The sequence below is a fragment of the Passer domesticus genome, chromosome 8, assembly GCF_036417665.1.
Source record: "Passer domesticus isolate bPasDom1 chromosome 8, bPasDom1.hap1, whole genome shotgun sequence".
Lineage (NCBI taxonomy): Eukaryota > Metazoa > Chordata > Aves > Passeriformes > Passeridae > Passer > Passer domesticus.
This window is the reverse complement of record NC_087481.1, coordinates 1,077,539-1,099,958: the sequence shown is the minus strand read 5'-3', so window position 1 is coordinate 1,099,958 and position 22,420 is coordinate 1,077,539. Positions and strand designations below refer to the sequence as shown.

The 22,420-nt window shown below is 53.1% G+C and overlaps 2 protein-coding genes across 2 annotated transcripts in view; one reads left to right on the top strand and one right to left on the bottom strand.

Annotated features, from left to right (window-relative positions):
- Window positions 1–22,420, top strand: part of LOC135306041 (zinc finger protein 850-like) — a gene marked incomplete at its 5' end in the record, with an annotated part of 102,401 nt that overhangs the window by 63,019 nt on the left and 16,962 nt on the right. The window contains 1 exon segment of the mRNA XM_064429600.1: window positions 556–559. Coding sequence (XP_064285670.1) covers window positions 556–559 — 4 coding nt within the window.
- Window positions 18,526–19,077, bottom strand: LOC135305930 (olfactory receptor 14J1-like; the record flags this gene model as incomplete). The annotated part of the gene is made up of 1 exon (XM_064429506.1): window positions 18,526–19,077. A coding segment is annotated over one exon (552 nt), but the record flags the coding sequence as incomplete, so codon positions are not given.

The window sequence follows — 22,420 nt, the reverse complement described above, 5'->3', positions numbered from 1 at the left end:
ATGGGAGGTGGGAGAGCAGCGAGCAGCAGCACAGTTTTAGCTGGAGCAGGACATTGGGGAATCCCATTCCTAAACCCCAGCCTGTGGAAACCGAGCATCCCAGCTGGTCCCAGCCCAGGTGGCCATGGCAACAGCCTTGGGAGAGGGTCCCTGCCTGGGGCTGTGGGAACCTCTTCCCTCTGGTGCCCAGGGACAGGACTGGAGGGAACGGCTGCAGCTGAGTCGGGGCAGGCTCAGGTTGGATCTCAGGAAAAGGTTTTTCCCCAGAGGCTGCTGGGGCACTGCCCAGGCTCCCCAGGGAAGGCTCCCAGCTCCAGGGCTCTCTGAGCTCCAGCAGCGCTTGGACAGCGCTGCCAGGCCCAGGCTGGCATTGTTGGGGTGTCCTGTGCAGGGCCAGCAGTTGGACACCAGGATCCTGATGGGTCCCTCCTAGCTCAGCAAATTCTGTGGATCTGGGGGAACAGGGGCCTGGTGATGGTTGCCACGGAAACTGACTGTAGGAATGGGGCTGGTGATGGTTGCCCACTAAGGATCAGATTTGTCACAGGCACTCAGAGGGGTTCCATGGGGACTTTCCAAGAGTCTCCAGGCTGTTCAAGAGCTGGAATGTCACAGGCAGAGACAGGGGCTCCATGGACACCTCCCAGGGGTTTCTGGGGATGGTAAAGAGCCCTGTGCTCAGAGGCAGTCACAGCCATTCCATGGTGACATCCCAGGGGACCTTGGGCTGCAAAGGCACCGATCTGTCACAGGCACTCACAGGGGCTCCACGGTGACATCCCAGGAGTCCCCAGGCTGCCAAAGAGCTGGGATGTCCCAGACACTCACAGGAGTTCCTGTCATGGGCAGAGTGGGAGCTTCAGGCAAAAGCTTCATTTCTTTATTGGAGAAACTCCTGCTGAGTCATGAGGTGGAGAAATGACACCCAACACACACCATGGATCCTCAAACCCCTGCAGGACCCCTAGACTTCTAAAATTCCTTCTGAAAGAGGAGACTGAGAACGGCTGGATCGAATCCCAGGCCCAGACTTTGTCAAAGGTGTAAAAGATTGGCAGGTAGTATTGAACCTTAATTCAATTTGTCTTACAGGATTAACAATGGAATACCAGATATATTTATATAAATATGGCTCTGATTGATTCTGATCATGATTAGATAACATGCCTTATTTACACCACAGAGTAAATTAAAAAAACCAAACAAACAGTTATTTACTCCACAATACGGGAACTATAACAATTATTTGAATATAGTGCCCCAGGAAGCAATTTTGCAGTCAACAGGGCCTGGCTGGATCTGTTGGAGCCCATTGCAGGCAGAGCCTCCTGCTCCAGCAGGAACTGCCTTTCCTGTGCCAGGAGCAGGGCAGGTCCCGCTGCAGGAAAAGCCCCAGGCCAGCCTCAGCAGAGGGAAGGGCTCGGGCACAAGGGCAGAGTGCCATGCTGGGAGCTGTGCCAGGCAGAGCCTGAGGCACCAAAGGCACCTTGGCAGCAGCAGCTGCTTGCAGGGCATGGCCAGAAGCCTCCCTTGGCAGCCCGGCCTGGTGGCCAGCACTGCAGAGCTGCTGCCTCAGGGCTCATTTCTGCCTGGGCTCTGAAAAGCCACTTCTGCTCCAGGAGCCTGCCTGGGAAGCCATTGGCCCCAGCACCTTGGGCACAAGATATGAATGAGAAAACTCTTCATGCCAGCAGAGACAAGGCAGGGGCAGAGGAAAGGGGAGAGCCAGGCCCAGGGAACAGGGCTGCCATGGTGATGGCTGTGAGGTCACTGCCCCTGCAGCAGCCTGGCTGCCCTCAGCAGACATTCTGGCCAGAAGTGTTGTGATGGCACCCAGCACATCAGAGAACCCACACAAGAGGAATTCTGTCCTTGGGGATGAGGGTGTTTCACTGGGTCAGGCTGCACAAAGCTCCTGCTGTTGGATAATTCCTGAGATGGGCATCCGCTTCTCTGGAAAAAACAGTTGCAGTTTTGTGCCATTCTCATAATTGAAAAATATTTCCTCCTTTTAACAAAAGTAAATCCACTCTCATTTAGTTCAGAGATATTGAGCCTTGTTCTGTCACTGCAAGATTTGGGAGAACGTAACTTTGACCACTATTTTTCCATTTTCACACATCTTGGAGAGGACCCAAACATCTCCCAAGATGAGGTTTGGAGGCCTCATCACATAACCAGCAGGGAGAGGCTGATGGCTGTGGGCTCAGTGGTGTGGAGACTGAGGACAGAACAGGAGTAGCCTGGGAGGGATTGAAGGGTGGTTTCAGAGAGGCTGGAGCTTCATATTTAAATGATCCTGAGAAAGATAATGGCACCAAGGGCAGCTGAGGAGGCCCGAAGTGGACACCAGGAGAAAGGAATTTCCCTGCCAGGGCAGGGCTGTGGTGCAGCACGTCCCCCAGAAGGAGGCTGGAGCAGACCAAGGCTTTGTGTGGGCAGGCAGAGGCAGGCAGGAGGCAGAGCTGTCATCAAAGGAAGGGGCCAGCCAGGTGGGGCATCCGGGGGATGACGACAGCCTGCAGGGACACAGGTGCAGGTTTGCTCAGCATCAGAAACACCTTTCCCTTGCTTGTCCCCACCTGTCATCACTGCCTCCAGTGTTCTGCTTTACCTGGAACATGGGGATACTTTTTCAGTCCTGTCCCTCAAAAGGATCTATTTTAAGTATGAGAAACTTCAGTGTTTCACTCCCTTTTGAGTCCCTGAGAAGTTTTTTGAGCACACACTGAGGGACTGAGTCTGATGCAAAGAGCACCAAAGCCCCAGAGGGTCATTAAAGTCCTTGTGCTGTGTCTGTGCTGCTGAGCTGGGCCGGGCTCCTGGCCCAGAGGCAGCTCCTGGCAAGGGCAGCACTGCAGAGAGACAGCTCTGGCCAGGAGCAGCTCCTGTGCACAGCCCAGCAGGGCTGGGGCACTGCCAGGGCAGCTCAGGGACACCAGCAGGGCACAGCCAGAGCTGACAGGAGCTCAGCACTGGCAGGGGCTGGGGGATGTCCCAGAGGGGGCTGTGTCACAGCGGCACCTCTGTGGCTGTGTCCTAGAGGCACAGAGCAGCTGTGATGTCAGCAAGGGGCCGTGTGACAGCACAGAGTGGGCTGTGTGAGGTCACAGGTTGGGTTATGACATCACAGAGTTTGTTGTGTGAGGTCACTGAGCAGCTGCAGCATCATAGAGGAGACTGTGTGACATCACAGATCAGGCTGTGGCATCATGGCATGGCTGTATGACATCATAGAGAGGACTGTGTGGTGAAAGTGTGTGCTGTGACATTACATAGTGGCAGCATGACATAACAGAGAGGGTTTTGTGACATCAGTGAAAGGGTTGTGACATCACAGAGCTGGCTGTGATGTCACAGAATAGGATGTGAGGCCATGGAGTAGACTGTGCCATCATGAAAGGTGACTGTGACATAAGAGAGTGGCTTGTGACATCACTGGGTGGCTGTGTAACATCATAGAGCAGGCTGTGACATCACAGAACAGACTGTGATGACACAGGGTGAGTTTGTGACATCATAGAGTCTTCTGTGACATCACAGTGCAGCTCTATGGTATCAGAGAGTGATAAGCCAGCACTAGCCCTGTGATATGATGAGGGGGCTTTGTGACAGCACAGAGCAGGCTGTGACATCACAGAGTAGGCTCTGTGACATCATAGGCTGGACATCATAGAATGGATTCTGCCATCACCGGGTGCCTGTGTGTGTGACATCATAGAGGGACAGTGACCTCAGAGACCACCCTGTGACATATAATGGCTGTGTGACATCCCAGGGTCAGTTGTTTGTTATCACAACATTATCTGTGACATCATAATATGGGCTGTGACATCACAGGGGCTGTGTGACATCACAGGGGCTGTGTGAGGTCACTTGGGACGTCACTCTGCCCCAGTCCCCCTCACAGTTCCCCCAGAGCAGTCCAACGCTGCTCGTGCACAGTGGGGTCCCCTGTCCCCCCGGGTACCCCCGCCCCCGGCACCGCAGCCTCCCCCAGAGGATGTTCCACGAGATCGACCCCAGAGCCTGACACGGGGACGGGGGGCCAGGGCCCTGGGGGGTGGGACAGGGGGACAGGGACCCCCCGGCAGCGTCCCCGTGTCCCCCAGGGCCAGAGCCTGGGCCAGGGCTCCTTCACCCTGTTATGAATGATGGCTTGAGAGCGCTGAAAAAATCCCCAACAAGGGATCAGCAAAAACCAGATTTAATATTAAGTGACAGCACCACAAAGTTCCTTGGCAAGAGTCACTCTGCTCCTGACTGGACTTCCCGGCACACCAAGGAAACAAAGTAACAACAAAACCAAACAAAATCTAGGCAGTCAAACCAGAATTGAACCAGGAATTGTCCCTACACCTGTGTGTGTGTGTGTGTGTGTGTGTGTGTGTGTGTGTGTGTGTGTGTGTGTGCGTGTGACAAAAGGACAGCGATGCCAAGGACAAAAGGAATACAGCTGAAAAGCTTAACAGAGCTCAAACTTAAAAGGACTTAACTTATACCTTAACCTTAATTTCTGCCTTAAACTTCACTATTTAGCAAAAGAACATCACTTAACACTATATAACCTTACTTACAACTTATGACTTGCAATTTATCAGTGGAATAACATTTAACAATATTTAACTGAGCTTAGGACTTACATTAAACATAACAACTTAGCAGAAGAACAACTCCTAGCAGCAACTCTTATAACAACTTAGCTTAGACATCATGCTGTAACCTTACTTAGAGCCCTGACTTAGTGAGAAAGCCAAAGCACTCAAACCCCTCCGACAGCAGCATTTCTGCCACATTTCCCCAGTACAGGCACTCCTGTGTGCACACAGACACAAAGAGTCAGTGCAAGGCACCTGTGAGAAATTCCCCTGCAGGCAGCAAATGCTCCCTGTGGATGCTTTGGCATCTCCCCAGCTGGTGTAGGGTTGAGCCTGGAGGAGTGGGGGGATCGGCCCAGGCTCCCTCGTTGTTCAGGATCCCCGAGTGCAGCAAACGGGAGAGTTCCCGGCTGGGAGAGGCTCCACTCAGAGGGAGTCGCTGGCCCAGGAGAGCTCCAAGGGGCTCCTTTTGCAGTGCTGTTTGTAGGGCCCCAAGAGAGGGGCTGCAGTCACAGCAATGGTTCATCCTGGCCGCACTTGGCATCAACAGCTTTCTTTGGCACTGTGAGAACAGGGATGTTGTGCCACTGAGGGAACAAAACCAGTTCCCAGGGCTGCTCCTCCAGCAACCAGGAGCTGGTTGGGCAGCAGCAGTGCCTGGAGCAGACAGTGCTTGTGCTGAGCTGCAGCGGAGCTGAGCCCAGGGGCTGTTGGCCAAGGCCGAGGCCCAAGGAGCATTTCTGAGCTGGCAGGGCGGCCTGAGAAGGGGAGGGGGGAATGCAGTAGCACAGGGCCCATGGAACCAAGGGACCATTGTGACATTGTGGGGCCCTGTGAGACCAAGGGACCATTGTGATACTGTGGGTCCTTGTGAAACCAAGGATCCACCGTAACATTTTGGGGTTTCACTCAATCATAGAGAGCACTGTGACATTGCTGGTCCTCATGGCACCATGGGGACCGTACTGACGCTGTGTGGCTCCGTGGAATGTAGGGGTCATTGTGATACTGTGAGGCCCCATCAAACCAATGGTCCATTTTGACACCATGAGGACTCATGGAAATGTGGAGACCATTATGATACTTTTGGTTGTCATGGAACCACGGGGCCATTGTGACACTAAGAGGAGTCATGGGATCATGGAGATCATTGTGACACTATGAGGCCCCATGGAATAAGCAAATCATTGTGACATTGTGAGGCCTCATGGAACCAGTGAGACCATTGTGACCCTGGGGGTCCTCACAGAACCAAGAGGACCATTGTGATACTGTGGGGCCTTGTGAAACCAAGAGGCCTTTGTGACAATGCAGGGCTCATGGAACCAAAGGGCCATTGTGATATTGTGGGGCTTCCTGGAATCAATGGTCGGTTTTGATATTGTGGAGCTCAAGGAGACCATTGTGACACTGCAAACCCCCAGGGTCCAAAGGTCCATTGTGACATTGCAGGGCTGATGGAACAGAGGAGTGACTTGACATTGTAAGGCCTGTGGAAGCACGGAAACCATGGGGGCACTGCAAGGCTACATGGGACCATTGTGACCCTGCAAGGCCTTTTGAAACCTGGGGGCCATTGTGACATTGTGAGTCCCCATTGAAAAAAGGGTCCATTGTGACACTGCTGGACCCCATGGAATCAAAGCACCATTAGGATACTGCTGGGCCCCATGGAACCAAGGTGCCATTGTGACACTATGGGGCACCATAAATCCAAGAGAACATGGAACAGGTCTGGCTGGTTTGGCATCCCAGAGATTACCTGACTTCTCCAGCTGACCTTGGCATGTTGAAGGTCTCTTCTAATCTGCTTCTGAAACACTGGGGCTCCGTGCTTTCCATCCTAGTGAAAAGAATTGTCCTCGGCCAGGTGCCCATGGCCAAATTTGGGTTCCACCGACAACATTCCCTATTGTGACAGACTGGAGGAGATTGTTGGCACGAAACATTTTATGTGTGGGGGAGGAAGGGGCAGATCCAAACTTGCCCTGCCCTGGAACCCCAGTACTGCCCTGCCCTGCAACCCCAATCCTCCCAGAGCCTCTATCCCAGCCCAGCAGTGGCTGCCAGTCTCTGGCACAGCACAGGCAATGCTCCACAGCCACCTCTGGAGCCCCCAGCCCAGCTCCTGAGTGACCAAATGAGCCCAAGTCCCCCCTGGGAGAAGGACCCAGGAAGACCAAGGGGTATTGAAGGCTGACCATGAGGCAAGGACACATCTTGACCCTACATCCTCTTGGAATTTCTGTCTGAACACTGCCGGAATCCAGGAGTTGGTAGCTGTGTGTGTGGTTCTTAAATCTTATTTTTCTCTCTTTCTATGTCTACTTCTATTTCCCTCCTCTGGCAAATTTTGATTAACTTAAAATTGATCAGGCTTAGAGTTTGTCAAGTGGAATGGCCAAGTTAATGCTTTCAGAAATGTTTTTTGTTGATTGAATGTCATATTAAATCTTTTGCCGAAGTTTCTCTGATCTTCTAGAGTTTCCAGTAAAGGCTGCTTTCAGCTCCTAAGAATCTCTTGATGGTATTTCTCTAGTACATCCAACTCAGAGGACACAAACAATTGCAATTCCTTTTAAATGTCTCCATGAGAGAATTTTATAGTGGATGGGGGTCAGGGTTTGTCTGTCCTGCTTGGCACAGCCCAGGCAGGGCTTTCCCAGCCACATTCCACACTCCATTGCCCAGCTGGAGCCGCTGGTGCCTCTGAGTTCTGCTGGCCCAGCCCCAGGGACGCTCTCCTTGTCTGCCCATTCCCCCACGGTCTCTGGGCAGGGGTGGCCTCAGTGGGGGCTGCTGACATCCTCAGCAACTTGGAGGCTGCTGCTGGATTTCACTGCTCCAGAGGCTTGTTCAGCCTTCAGCCTTTCAGTGCAGGAATTCAGTGTCCCAGGGTTCATTAACGTTCAGAACACCTTAACAAGCCAAGCCTCTCGGGATAGTTTTTTTCAAATCAATTTTTTCAAATACACCTTTCAAATAATTGTGGTTAATTAGACTGATTTCAGGAGTGTATTCAAACTGGATACATTCTGCTTAAAAAGACAGTGCGAAAACATTCTTTAGGTCCTGTTTGTTTGTTTTTTTTTTTTTTCCCCAGTTAATAAATGGATATGTGCAATCTGCAATTGATATTGAATCCAGGTACCTCCTGATGCAGTTTGAATAGATATGAAAATCAAGACCCTTCATGGCTGACAATCAATCAGACTCTGTCCCTACCCCCTCCCCACCATTTCCCCCATCCAAGCCCTGGCACTCAGAGCAGCCTTGTGCAAATCTGAGCTCCCTCCAGCCCAGGCTGCACCTGCAGCTTTCAGCTCCTTGGCTCCAACTCCCACCTGCTTTCCTTGGAGAAGGAGCTGCCCGGGACACAGAGGGATGTTCATTTCTTGTCAGCCAACAAAGCCAAGGGAAGGCACAGCTCCATCAAATGCCAAAGTCATTCCTCTGCTGGATATTAAATCCACTTCCCACAGCAGACAGTCTCAGAGCAATGGAAAACACCTTCTGTGCCCAACACAGATCCCAAGGGCACCCCCCCAACCCTCCCTGCCCCGATTCTGCCCAAATTTGCTCTTTGCACACACGAGTCACAGATTGAAGTCACGAGCTCCCTCCATGCCCAGAGGGAGGAAAAGAGAGAAAGGGGATGAAGAGCTCTCCTGTGCAGAGCCAAGGTCCAAGTGCCCCTGCAGTGGGTACCACAACTTATGAGGTTTGTGTCCTATGGGGTCAGGGCCTGGTGACACTCAGAGGCACAGAAATGTTCCTTGCCAACAAACACAAATTGAACATGATACTGTTTAATAACCATCACAGCTCTTCCTTCAGCTCTCTGTGATGATCCAGCAGCATCTGACATGTCCACCATCCCCAAGAGATTTCCATACTGGAACAGCTTCAGACAAAGACATAACAAAAGGTAATTCTGTGATAGAAATACAATGAAGATGATGACTAATGTGATATTTATTTGAACTTCAGAAAGACTGGGCAACTTACTGAAGCTCAAAGCATGAAACCAGTCAGTTGAGAGGCACTTGAATGACCAGAGAGCAGCTGAAGGAGGAAATCCGAAAGCAGCAGGAAGGACATAGATCCAGCTGGTCTCGTGAAGAGATGTCCTTAGACATGGCCATTTAAACAGCAGAGCTGGAAACACCTGATGGAAGAGGGACATTAAATACTAGACTAAATGTTGGTGGAAAAGGTAGAGGGGAAGATCAGTCTTTCTTCTCCTGCATCAGTAGATGAGATCCAGGAAATTCCTGCTCCTGATGGGAAAACTCTGCCATTTCTTACAAGTACTGAAGTGACCCAAATAATAAAGGTTTGCTTGTATATTATGAAACTAACAGATACTGAAACCTGTGCCCCTTTTCCAGGCAGCCATCAGTTGTGTGCCCATGAACAGGCAGTGCCACTTGTGCCTTGAGGTGCCCAGCTGGGATTGGATCTCTCCGAGAACACCTGAGGGAGAGCAGAGCACCTTGCAAGCTGCAGGTCCCTGACAGCCCCGCAGGGCTCCTGTCCCATCAACATCTGCTCTGCTGCAGTCTGAAACAGGGCCCAGCATGGTGGCGGGATCATCAGAGAGCTGAGGTGTGTGCTGGAATTCAATGCCCTCCCCATGCCGCAGCAGCCCTGCATTTCCCTGCTCCAGCCTTGGTCTCCAGCACAGCCATGGAGGCTCTTTGGGCTCCTGACTGTTCCTGCAGCCCCCAAGGGCAGCTGAGCTCTGCCTGTGGCACAGTCAGCCCTGGCCAGCGCAGGCCATGCTCAGCAATTGCTTGTGTGTGCCTGGCCTTGCTGTCAGCCCCGGCAGCGGCTGCGTGGCCCCTTGGTGGCCCTGTGCTGGCCCAGCCATGGTGGCCCAGCCCCTGTGCAGGCCCAGCCCAGGCCAGGAGCATTGCGGCTGGGAAAGGCCCCTATGCCGTGGTGCCCACAGCAGCCTTGGGGCTCTGTGCCCCATGGCCTCCCTGCTGGGCAGCCTCTGTCAGCTCCTGCACAGCCCCTGGCACCTGTGGGCCTGCACAGACAGCCCTGGCCCCAGGCTCTGCCGGCCTCTGGGCCAGCAGAGAGGCTGGCCAGGGCTGGCCATGGCTGGGAACAGGCCCTGAGCTCCGCAGGAGGATGGAGCTGGGCCACAGCCAAACTCAGCCCAGGGCAAAGCTGGGCTCAGCAGCCAGGGCTGCCAAGGGCTGGGCACAGAGGCTGGCACTGACAAATGTCCTGGGCCCCCTCCCTGCTCTGTCCATGCCACCAAGGGCACAGAGCAGCCTCCTCTCTGGGGCACTTGCCTCTTTTCAATGCCTTGCACAGGCGCTGGCCCTGCCCTACAAGGCCTGGCTTGAGTCCTGCCCCTGCACGCTCAGCCAGGCTGAGATGGACACTGATGGTTTCTGGGGCAGGCTCTCTGAGCCCAGCCCAGCTCCCTGCAAGCTCTGCCAGCTGCCCTGAGCTCTGGGCAGCACCAAGGGCCTCTCCCCAGCCCAGCCCAGCCGGCTCTGGCCCCACAGCTCTGCTCAGCCCAGGCTGCTCTGGCCACTGGCCCCACGGCCTCAGCCCCTGCCAAGGGCACAGCAGCAGCTGCAGCTCACACAGGACTCAGCCGCAGCCATGGGGGAAGGTGCTGGGCCAAGGCCAAAGGAGGCTCCCTGGCTGCCCTGCTCCCCTCTGGCTCAGGTGCTGAGAGCTCTGCAGCCCCTGCTGCCATCCCATGTGCCCAAGGCAGCACAAGAGCCCCGGCCTTGGGGCCCTCAAGAGCTGCCCTTAGCCCAGTCAAAACAGGACCAGATGTGAAAAATTGCTCTATTCTACAGCCAAGAACCATGGTTTGTCCTAGAGCCTGTAGCAAAAGGTGCCTGAAGAAACTCGAAGCCGACCACTAAGATTTTGGAGTCGAAGCTACAGAAAGTCTGAAGCCAACTATACTCCAACAGAGAAAGAAATTTTAGCAGCCTATGAAAGAGTCCAAACTGCCTCAGAAGTAATAAGTACCGAAACACAACTCCTCCTAGCACCCCGACTACCAATACTGGAGTAGATGTTCAAAGCAAAAGTTCCCTCTACCCACCATGCCACCAGTGCTACATGGAGTAAGTGGATTGCTCTCATAACACAGCGCGCCCGTATTGGAAAGCTGAATCACCCTGGGATTCTGGAAATAATTACAAACTGGCCAGAAGGTGAAAACTTCAGTCTCACTGATTAAGAGGAACAAGAAGTGACACGTGCTGAAGAAGCTCCTCCATATAACCAACTGCCAGCGGAAGAAACACGCTATGCTCTTTTTACTGATGGTTCCTGTCGCATGGTAGGAATGAATCGGAAGTGGAAAGCAGCTGTATGGAGCCCCACACGACAGGTTGCAGAGGCCACTGAAGGAGAAGGTGGATCAAGCCAACTTGCCGAACTCAAAGCTGTTCAACTGGCCTTGGACATTGCTGAAAGAGAGAGGTGGCCAAAGCTCTACCTCTATACTGATTCATGGATGGTAGCCAATGCTCTGTGGGGATGGCTGGAGAGGTGGAAAGAGGCTAATTGGCAGCGTAGAGGAAAACCAATTTGGGCTGTTGAAGAGTGGAAAGACATCGCTACCAGGGTAGGGAGGCTACCTGTGAAGGTCCGCCATGTAGATGCCCATGTGCCCAAGAGTAGAGCCAATGAGGAGCACCAAAACAATGAGCAGGTAGACCAGGCTGCAAAGATAGGGGTGTCCAAGATAGACCTAGATTGGGAGCACAAGGGAGAGTTATTCCTAGCTCGATGGGCCCATGATGCCTCAGGCCATCAGGGTAGAGATGCCACCTATAAGTGGGCACGAGACCGAGGGGTGGATTTAACCATGGACAGTATTTCTCAGGTTATCCACGACTGTGAGACGTGTGCTGCCATCAAACAGGCCAAGAGGGTGAAGCCCCTATGGTATGGTGGGCGGTGGTCCAAGTACAAGTATGGGGAGGCCTGGCAGATTGACTACATCACACTGCCCCAGACACGCCAAGGCAAGCGCTACGTGCTTACAATGGTAGAAGCCACCACAGGGTGGTTGGAGACCTATCCTGTGCCTCATGCTACTGCCCGTAACACCATCCTGGGCCTTGAAAAGCAAGTCCTGTGGAGACATGGTACCCCGGAGAGGATTGAGTCAGACAACGGGACTCATTTCAAGAACAGCCTTATCAGCACCTGGGCCAGAGAACATGGCATTGAGTGGGTGTACCATATCCCCTACCATGCACCAGCTGCGGGAAAAGTAGAAAGGTACAATGGGCTGCTAAAAAACACCTTAAAAGCCTTAGGTGGGGGATCTTTCAAAAATTGGGAGCAGCATCTGGCAAAGGCCACCTGGTTAGTTAATACCCGAGGCTCTACTAACCGAGTGGGCCCTGCCCAATCAGAGCCTTTGCATAGAGTAGATGGAGACAAAGTCCCAGTGGTACATGTCAGGGGTTTGTTAGGGAAGACAGTTTGGATCAATCCTGCCTCAAGTACAGACAAACCCATTCGCGGGGTTGTTTTTGCTCAGAAACCAAGTTGCACATGGTGGATAATGCAAAAAGATGGAAGAACACGATGTGTACCTCAGGGAGATCTGATTGTTGGGTGAGAACCATGTATAAATATCACTGTTTGCTGAATGTTACCACCATTGTCTGTGTATAGCTGTATATTAGATGTATAATGTATGTGTTTGTAGAGTTAGAATATATATATTAGTTTTAGTAGTAAGGTGACGATATGGGGATAAGGGGTGGAATGTCCTGGGTTGACTATATGATGCTTTTATCCCCAATCGTCTTGTTCTGTTTATACTGAATAACAAGTTTTACACCTTTAAGACTCTCTTCCAGACAGTGAGGAGGGGAGGGAAGAAGCGCGCAGTTTGTTTTCAGACTGCTCTCACTCCTCCACATTCCTGCTCCTGGACTGTGTTGTCTGCGGATGGACAGACAGCCGGACAGAGCTCCTTTTTTCCCTTTTTCTTGCTTTTAATTAGTTTTAGCTAGCTGAGGCAAAGAAGTTCTCTGCATTGTGATTTTTTTTTTCCTTTTTTCTTGGACCTGTTCAAGCCTGCTCTGGACTGAACACCCAGAAGAGCACCGGCAGCTCCACCTGTGGCCCCCCTGGCCGGGCCTGGGCCACGGCGTTTCCAGCACCAGAGAGACTGATCAGAGACTGAGTGAGCCGAGCTGCAACCTGGGGAGGGGACTGTTCTGAGTTTGCTTTCTTTGGAGCAGTGAGAAGTTTTATTGTTAATATTGTTTGGTTTCTATTGTTTAATAAACAGGTTTCTTTCCACTTTTCTCCAAGGAGATATTTTCTCCCGAACCGGTTGGAGGGGGGAGGGGCAATTGAATCTGCTTTTGTAGAGAAGCCCCTTTGGGGGTTATCTCCCAAACTTGCCCTAAACCAGGACAAGTGGGGACAAAACAGCTCCAACAATTCCTGATTTGCAAAGCTGTCAGTGGTGGACGGAGAAGGGAGGTCAGGCTGCTTTTGGGGTTGAGGAAATGCTGAAACCAGCCTGATTCATTTCATCTCCTCCTGTCCTGGCTGATCTCTCCTCTTTCCCCTTCTACCCACTGGCTTTTGTCTCCCACCAGGCCCCCCAGTGAAGAGCCTGGCTCTGTGTTCTCCATCAGCTCCTGGCTGGCACTGCCAGGCTGGGATGAGGAGCCCCTCAGCCTTCCCTGCTCTGGGCTGGACAAGCCCAGCTCCCTCAGCCTCTGCTCACAGCCCAAGGGCTCCAGCCCCACCTTGGAGGCCCTTCCCTAACCCTGCTCCAGCTGCCAGACATCTTTCCTGCCCTGGGGAACCCAACCCAGACCACAGTGACCTGGATAATCCATGTCCTTGATGTCCTGGTCACACAGCCCTGGCCCCTTGTCCCCATGTCAGGCGGTGGGGTGGATCCTGTGGAACATCCTTTGCTGGAGGCTGTGGCTCCAGGTGGGCTGGGGGGATACCGGGGGACAGGGACCCCGCTGGGCATGAACAGCATTGGACTTGTTGGGAGAAAATGTGAGGGGGAGCTGGGGCAGAGTGAGCACCCAGTGACCTCACACAGCCCTCCTGGGATGTCACACAGCCCCTCTGGGATGTCACAGCCTGCTCTGTGAGGTCACAGCTCATTCTCTAATGTCACACAGCTGGTCTCTGATGTCACAGCCAACTCTGTGATGTCATAGTCTGCTCTGTGATGTCAAACCTCTGCTCTGTGATGTCACAGCTGGCCTGCTGATGTCGCAGAGGATGTCATAGCTGCTCAATGACTTCACCTAACCCACGGTGTGATGTCATAGCCCACTCTGTGACCTCATGTTCCCAGATGATCAATTGTCTACACCAGGTGAGCTCACACCTGGAGCTTGATCTCCCGAACCCCAGGCCTGTGGAAAGCACACAGTGCCCATTGTATGAGAAGGGGAACTGGAAGCTCACCGGCCTCAGTGTCCTGCCAGCTCAGCCAGGCCCACTGGAACATTGGGGTCCAGACCACCAGGGACCACCAGAGAGACCCCCAGGTCAGAAGAACACATGGGTAAAGGGGAAGGGAAATATTTTAATGATTCTGGGAAATGATTATCATATGAGTGCTTAGTCCAGGACAATCAACGAATATGTGTGCAAAATACAGAAAAGAAACAGAAACTTTCCTGTACTCAGCATGCACAGCTTTGGGAGGAGCTATCCCCTGTGCATCTGTCTGAATAAAGAATGCTGCTTCTTAATGCTACATTGGGCTTAAGGAGTTTTCTGTTTTACCAAATTTCTGGTAACACTCCATAGGCCAAGGAAAGCTCTGTCTCCTGCTTTTCACAAACAGAGAAGGGCTGGTGGCAGATGTGGGGGTCAGAGGTTGCCTGGGGCACAGTGACCATGAAATAATCAAGTTTTCAATATTCTGGGTAAGCAGGAGGGGCAGCAACAAAACTTCTGCACTAAAATTAGGAAGGGCAGACTTTGGCCTGTTTAGGATGCTGATTTGGGGAGTACCGAATCAGGTACTGATCTTTTAAAGGGAAACAGCCCTTAAAAACAATAGGGTCCAGGAAGGAGAGAGTCATTTCAAGAAAATAATCTTAAGAAGAAAGGAGCAGGCTGGACAGTGTATGGCAAAAGATGAGCTGGTGAGAAAAATTACTGTCCTGGCTGCCCATGGAGCTTTTGTGGTGACTCATGGGAAAAAATTACTTAAAACTCAGGAAGTTTCCAAAGATGATGTTAGGTTACACAGAAAGAAAAGTGGAGCGGTGATAACTCAGTTAGAACTTCACATGGTGGCTTCTATTAAAAAAAAAAAATTAAAAATTAATGGCAAAAGGAGGGATAAGGAGAACCTCTATGTTTTATTGGACACAGTGGAGAATAAAATAACTAAATATAAGGAAAAGGCTGAGCTACTTAACACCTTGTTTGTGTCAATGTTCAATATTAGGACAGGTTGCCCTCAGGACAAGTAGGGCACACTGGTAGATGGGCACAGGGAGCAGAACGGCCCCCTGGAATCCAGGAGGAAGGAGCTGGGGACCTGCTGAGCCACTCAGGTGCTCACAGGTGCCTCTGGGAGCAGATGGGATCCATTCTAGGGGGATGAGGGAGCTGGTGGATGAGCTCCCCAAGCTGCTCTCCATCATTTACCATCAGTCCTGGCTCAGCAGGGAGGTGCCAGAGGAGTGGAGGTGCTAATGTGAGCCCATCCCCAAGAAGGGCTGGAAGGAGGATCTGGGGAACTCCAGGCCTGTCAGCCTGACCTGGGTGCCTGGCAAGGTTATAGAACAGATCACCTTGAGAGCCATCACAGGGCACCTACAGGATGGCCGAGGGATCAGAGCCAGCCAGTGTGGATTTAGGGGTGGCAGGTCCTGCCTGAACAACCTGGTCTTTCCCTTTATGACCAGGTGACCCACCTGTGGATGAAGGAAAGGCTGTGGATGTTGTTTATCTGGACTTCAGAAAAGCCTTTGACACTGTCTCTGACAGCATTCCCTGGAAAAGCTGCAGCCCATGGCTTGGGCAGGTTCTCTCCTCGCTGGGAGATTTAAGAGCTGGCTGGAGGCTGGGCCCAGAGAGTGGTGGGGATGGTGCTGCACCCAGCTGGTGTCCAGGCACTGGTGGTGTCCCCCAGGGAGCTGTGTTGGGCCCAGTCCTGCCTAACATCTTCACTGATGATCTGGGTGAGGGGATCCAGTCCACCATTCACAAACTGCAGATGGCACCAAGTTGGGTGTGAGCGTGGATCTGCTGGAGGGCAGGACAAGAAGACACAGCCTTAAGCTGCACCAGGGGAGGTTTAGGCTGGACAATAGGAGGAAGTTCATCACAGAAAGGGTGATTGGGCATTGGAATGGGCAGGCCAGGGGGAAGGTGGCGGAGTCACTGTCCCTCTCCAGTGGCACTCAGTGGCATGGTCTGAGTGACAAGGCAGTATCAGGGTGTTGGTGGGACTTGCGGATCCCAAAGGTCTTTTTCAGCCAATTTGATTCTGTCATTCTCTGATGACTGGGACACTCTGGGGCCATTGTGACCCTGCAGTGCCTCATGGAACTAAGAGGACCATGATGACACTGCAGCCCCATAGAACCAGGGGTGCATTGTGGTGCTGTGGGCCAAATGGAACCAGGGAGTGCACTGTGACACTCTGGGTCCTTGTGGAACCACAGAGGCCATTGTGACACTGCAGCACCTTGGGGAACCAAGGGGTTTCACCATTTTGACAGTGAGAAACCAAGGAGACCATTGGGAGGCTCCAGGGCCCAGTGGAACCAAGGGGCCGTTCTGACACTGCGGGGCCTCATGGAACCAAGGGGTGATTGTGGCACTGCAGGATCCTGTGTAACCAAGGAGCCAGTGTGCCACAATTGGACCTCAAGGGATCTGGAAGACAGTTGTGACACTGTGTGGCCTTGTGGAAACAAGGAGTCCATTGTGACGCTGAGGGAACTTGTGGAATCACAGACACCATTGTGACAGTGTGGGACCTCATGTAACCATGGGGCCATTGTGACACCCTGGGGCCCCATGGAACCAAGGGACCACTGTGAAACTGCGGCACCAATGAGAACATTGAGACACTGTGAAGCCCCATGGAACCAAGAAGAGCATTGTCACATTTTGGGGCCCCATGGAACCAAGGAGAGCATTGTTGCTCTGCATGGTCTCATTGAAACAAGGAGAGCAGTGTGACAGTGCAGGGCCTGGTGTAAGCAAAGGGCCATTGTGACACTGAGGGGCCACATGGAGCCAAGGACATCTTTGCAGATGACATGAAGCTGGGTGTGAGTGCAGATCTGCTGGAGGGTAGGAGAGCTCTGCACAGGGCCCTGGACAGGCTGGATCCAGGGCCCAAATCCAAGAAAGGAAGGTTTAACAAGTCCAAGTGCCGGGTCCTGCACTTTGGCCCCAACAACCCCTGCAGCGCTACAGGCTGGGGACAGAGTGGCTGGACAGCAGCCAGGCAGAAAGGGACCTGGGGGCACTGATAGACAGCAGGCTGGACATGAGGCAGCAGTGTGCCCAGGTGGCCAAGAAGGCCAATGGCTCCTGGCCTGGATCAGGAATGGTGTGGCCAGCAGGAGCAGAGCAGTGATTCTACCATGGTGCCAAGTCAGGAACTGAAATGGGGAGTGGGGCGAGAGAGGAAAGGAAAAAATGGGATGGGCTTTTTGGAGGGGAGGGGACAGGGGTGGGTAATAAGAAGAAATTTGTACTGCTAGGAGTAAAGAAGAAAAAGTAAAGCAAAGGAAATGCTTGTGGCAGTTTGGGGGTGGCTGCCAGGCAGCCCTGGCTCTGAGCAACAGTGTCTGCAGTGGGGCAGGAAACTCCCAGCTGATGGGAACAAACTTTCTGGCTGACTGCAGAGGCCAGGACAAAGCTGAGTGCTTTCCCTGGTGTCCCCCAGCCCTTGCTGGCCCCAGGGGCTGATGGCATTTGTGCTCCCTCAGGTTCATGTCCCCACAGCAGCAGCATGGGGCTGCTCCCGCCTGCTCTGTGCAATGCAAACAGGGGCTCCTGAGCCAGTGCTGCCGTGGCTGTGCCTGCAAGGATGCGGCACCTCTGTGAGCTGGGCGAGAGGCCAGGGCTGCAGAGGGGGGGATGTGGTTGGCAGCTCCATCAGGACGCTCTGGGACGCTGCCCTGGGCTGTGCAGCGCACTGGGGATGGATCAGCCCCTGCTCTGCTGCTCCTTCCCGTCTCCCCCAGGGCCCTTGCAGAGCCCCAGCCATGCTGTTTGCCCCCAGCCTGCCCACGGCCAGCCTGGGGCTGCTCAGCCTGGGGCTTTTCTGTGCTGAGCACTGGCCTGGCCGTGTTCTTGAGAGAGCCTGGGCAAGGAGCCTGGAGCCCCCAGGGCCTGGCCTGAGGCGTCAGCGCTGCCCCAGCAGTGCCCATGGCCTGGCCCTGCTGCAGCCCCGGCACTGCCACCCCCAGGACTGTGCCCGGCCCCGAGAGCACTCAGGCCCTGCAGCAACACCAGGGTCACCAGGGCAGCGGGGCAGGGCCACGGCAGCAGCACTGGCAACACCAAGTGCTGCTGCTGCTGCTGCTGGGCACAGCTGCTGGGCCAGCACTGATCTGCCCCCAGCTCTGCACACAGACATTGCTGCTGAGTGCTTTCCCTGGTGTCCCCCAGCCCCTGAGCTCCAGAGTAGGCAACAAAAGTGGGATCTCTGCAGAAATCTCTGCTGGGAGATCCTTTAGTTCCTTTAAAGCCACTGAGAGCACAGCCCCTCATTGACACCGTCAGTGGCCACAGGGGATGTGGAGAGAAACAAAATGAGAAGTGGCACAAACAATGACATTTCTTTGTGGACAAGATTAAAAATCTAAACAAAGGGAAAAGAACTTCCAAAATGAAACCAACAGGACATATTAAAGATGATTTTATTACAAATGATTTTCAGAAATTGGCCAGCAGTTTAATGTTTCTGAAACCATCCATTCATCAATCTCCTCACTGCTGCCTTGAGCTCCTGGTTCCTCAGGCTGTAGATTAGGGGATTCAGGGTTGGAGGCACCACCGAGTATAGAACTGACAGGGACAGATCCAGGGATGGGGAGGAGATGGAGGGCGACTTCAGGTAGGAAAATGTTACAGTGCTGAGGAACAGGGAGAGCACGGCCAGGTGAGGGAGGCAGGTGGAAAAGGCTTTGTGCCGCCCCTGCTCAGAGGGGATCCTCAGCACGGCCCTGAAAATCTGCACATAGGAGAAAACCATGAACACAAAACAGCAAAATGCTAAGAAGGTAGTGAAAACAGAAATCCCGATTTCCCTGAGGTGGGATTTGGAGCAGGAGAGCTTGAGGATCTGGGGGATTTCACAGAAGAACTGGCCCAAGGCATTGCCATGGCACAGGGGTAGGGAAAATGTATTGGTTGTGTGCATGAGAGCAGTGAGAAAGGCACTGGCCCAGGCAGCTGCTGCCATGTGGGCACAAGCTCTGCTGCCCAGGAGGGTCCCGTAGTGCAGGGGTTTGCAGACGGACACGTAGCGGTCGTAGCACATGATGGTCAGGAGGAAGAATTCTGCTGAAATGAAAAAGACAAAGAGAAAGATCTGTGCAGCACATCCTGTGTAGGAGATGGTCGTGGTGTCCCAGAGGGAATTGTGCATGGCTTTGGGGACAGTGGTGCAAATGGAGCCCAGGTCGCTGAGGGCCAGGTTGAGCAGGAAGAAGAACATGGGCGTGTGCAGGTGGTGGCCGCAGGCTACGGCGCTGATGATGAGGCCGTTGGCCAGGAGGGCAGCCAGGGAGATGCCCAGCAAGAGGCAGAAGTGCAGGAGCTGCAGCTGCCGCGTGTCTGCCAATGCCAGCAGGAGGAAGTGCCTGATGGAGCTGCTGTTGGACATTTGTGCTGTGCCTTGACATGGGGATCTCTTGAAAAAGTAATCATAGAGTAGTTGGGTTTTGAGAAGACTTTAAGTATCCCAGCCAAGCCTGGGGACACTTTCCCCCCACTGCCTGCCCAGGGCTGTGCTGCCTGGAGCTGTCCCTGCCAGCAGCTGCTTCCCTGTGTCCACGCTGGGCCCTGCCAGTGCTGCCAGAGCCCAACCCAGCCCTAGGGGCTCAGCTCTGCCCTGCAGACCCCTCCCAGCTCTGGCACTGCCCAGGGGCAGCTCTGGCTCTGCAGGTTATCTATGATGGCAACGTCAGAGAAACCCTGAGGAGGATGGAAAAGTGACACAGATGCTACCTCTAGGAAAACCTGTGCTGATTTCTGTCACTGGCTGGTTTATTATTCAGAAAGATATTTATTTTTTTCATTTTTCTCAACCTCAATTTAGAAATGAATATCTATGTGCAATTTTCCATCCAGGCAAACCAGAGCATTAGATTAAAAAGCAGGATTTTCCTATTTATTCCCCCACTGCCTCAGTGTGCTCACTCTATAATCTACTTGGAAATGTTCTGCAGTTAAATGTCATGCTGGGGACAGTCCTGAATAATGCACAATCCTCACCACACAAGAACACATCCAAGCCTTACCATCTGTCTCCTTCCCCCCACATCTTGTCCCCCAGTGCTGGGAAGAGCTTCCCGGGCCGGCTGAGAGCTGTCCCTGGCAGGCAGCAGAGTCCCTGCCCCAGCACAGCGCCCTGGGCTGCAGGAGCCTGCTCTGCAGGACAGCCCTGGGCACCCCTGGCTGCTCTGCACAAGAGAGAATCAGAGAAGGTACTCACAGAGTCTGGAGACATTGGGATGTTCCAGCTTTTGGAGATGGCTCCAGGAGCTGCAGCTGCATTGTCCTGCAGCCAGAGGTTCCTGTGCCAAGGGCTGGCAGTGATTCTGCCCCAGGCACTTCTCAGCACCTTCCCAGCCCTGACTGATTGAAGCTCTCTGTGCCTCTGGGCTGTGCCCGGGCTGGCTGCAGGCAGTGCCCCAGCCCTGCTGGGCTGGCAGAAGAGCTGCTCATCAAGAGAAATGTGCTTTTGAAGCTCTTCTTGCTTACCAGGAGCTGCCTCTGTGCCAGGAGCCCAGCCCAGCTCAGCAGCACAGACACAGCACAAGGACTTTAATGACCCTCTGGGGCTTTGTGCTCAGGCCCTGAACAGTAGTCCCTGAGAGGCAGCTGAAGAAACCTCTCCAGAACTACAAGTCAGAATCCAACTCCAAACTTTCTTGGACTTTTAATGGGTCCCACTGAGGGACACGACTCAGAAAGTGTCCCCAGGTCCCAGGCAGAGCAGAGAACTGGAGGCAGTGATGCCAGGTGGGGACAAAGAGAAGCCAAGTCTTGGTGGCCTGGGGCACAGCATCAGGGTCTGTGCCAGCAAGGGCTGGGAGGAGACACCTTGTCCTGAGGCCCTGGGGCCTCCTGGCACAGCCCCAGCCAGGCTGGGCACTGTCAGCCCCTTGTCCTGCCCTCAGCATCCCCCCCTAGCCCACATCCCAGTGGCCTCAAGGCTGCAAGGAGTCCCTGGGGAGCCTTGCTCAGGAATGGCCCTGGGGGCTCCTGAATGCTCCCAGGGAATGCAGGTTTTTCAAAGGACTTTGGGTTTGGCTTTTGCCTTGGAGTCTGTGAGAGGTTTGTGCAATCATGGCCTCCAATTATCTGCTGTAATTAGTCCCTGGAGAGGCTTTGTCAGTAACAACACTCAGTGGGGCTCATTAATACTTCAAGGTACTTCAGTTATTTTAAGGTACTTGGTGTTTCCCCTTTGATACAGACTCTGGTAGAGGTTTGTGCAATCATGGCCCCAATTATCTGCTTTAATGAGTCCCTTTAGATCTTTGTACTGACACTCAGTGGGGCTCATTAATACTTTGAGATACTCAAGGTTTTTAAAGTACTTTGGATTTTCCTTTTCACACTGAGTCTTTGAGAAGTTTTTGTGCCATGCTGGCTCCCAATTCTCTCCTCCAAGAAGTCCACGAGGAGCCTGTGTTGGGGATGGACCTCATTGGGTCCCATTCATGCTTTGAGACACTTTGGATGTTTCCACTGACTTTTGACTCCTGGACAGGTTTGTGCAATCTCCTCTCAGGGCCTGAGGTTCCAGGGCTCAGCTCCAAATGCACCATGGGGCTTGTTAGCATCAAGCAAGTCCTGACAAACCATGCCCCTGCCTTGATTTCCCTCTGCTCTAGTGCTGTTCATCAGGAAGGTTTCCCGCTGGACAGATATTTCAAAGATCTTCTAGGAAATATGTACTCCTATTTTGAAGGATGTCTTTTATTACTTTTATTATTATACAAGAAGTGATTGCAGCATTCAGTGACTGATATTGATCCAGGGACTCTCCTAAGGAGCTCTGGCCTGGTCAGAGAAGCTGTGCCTTGAGCTCTGATCCAGTGTCAACAACCTTGCTCCACATTCCCCATCCCCATCCTGTCTCTACTCACTCACTTGGGATCTGCTTTGCTTGGAGATCTGACTGCACACAGCCAAAGAGGGGTTTTGTCTTTTTAATTCTTTGAAGCAATCTAAAACTCTTGAGTGTCTCTGTTGAAAACATAGACCCTCCTCAAGTCTGTGCCAAGCCCAAGGTGACACCAAGGTGCCACCAAGGCCACTCCAGACGTGCCATGTGCCAGCTGTGAGGGTGGATCATCATACCAACCTGCACTGGCCATTGCAAAAAGCCAAATTCTGCCTCGTTTTATGTTGATTTCTGTTAGGGACCGGATACCCCCCTACCCCAGAGACAATATTTTCTAAAATGTCCTTGTTGACCACACAGGAAACATATTTGGGGGCCCTGTAATTGTGGCTAGGGCCCCTTAAAGGGGAATGGCATGGCCACTAGGGCCTCTGCAACTCCTTGCCAAATGGCCTGGGCTTGTACGGCCGCTACGTGTTCTGCTGTCCTG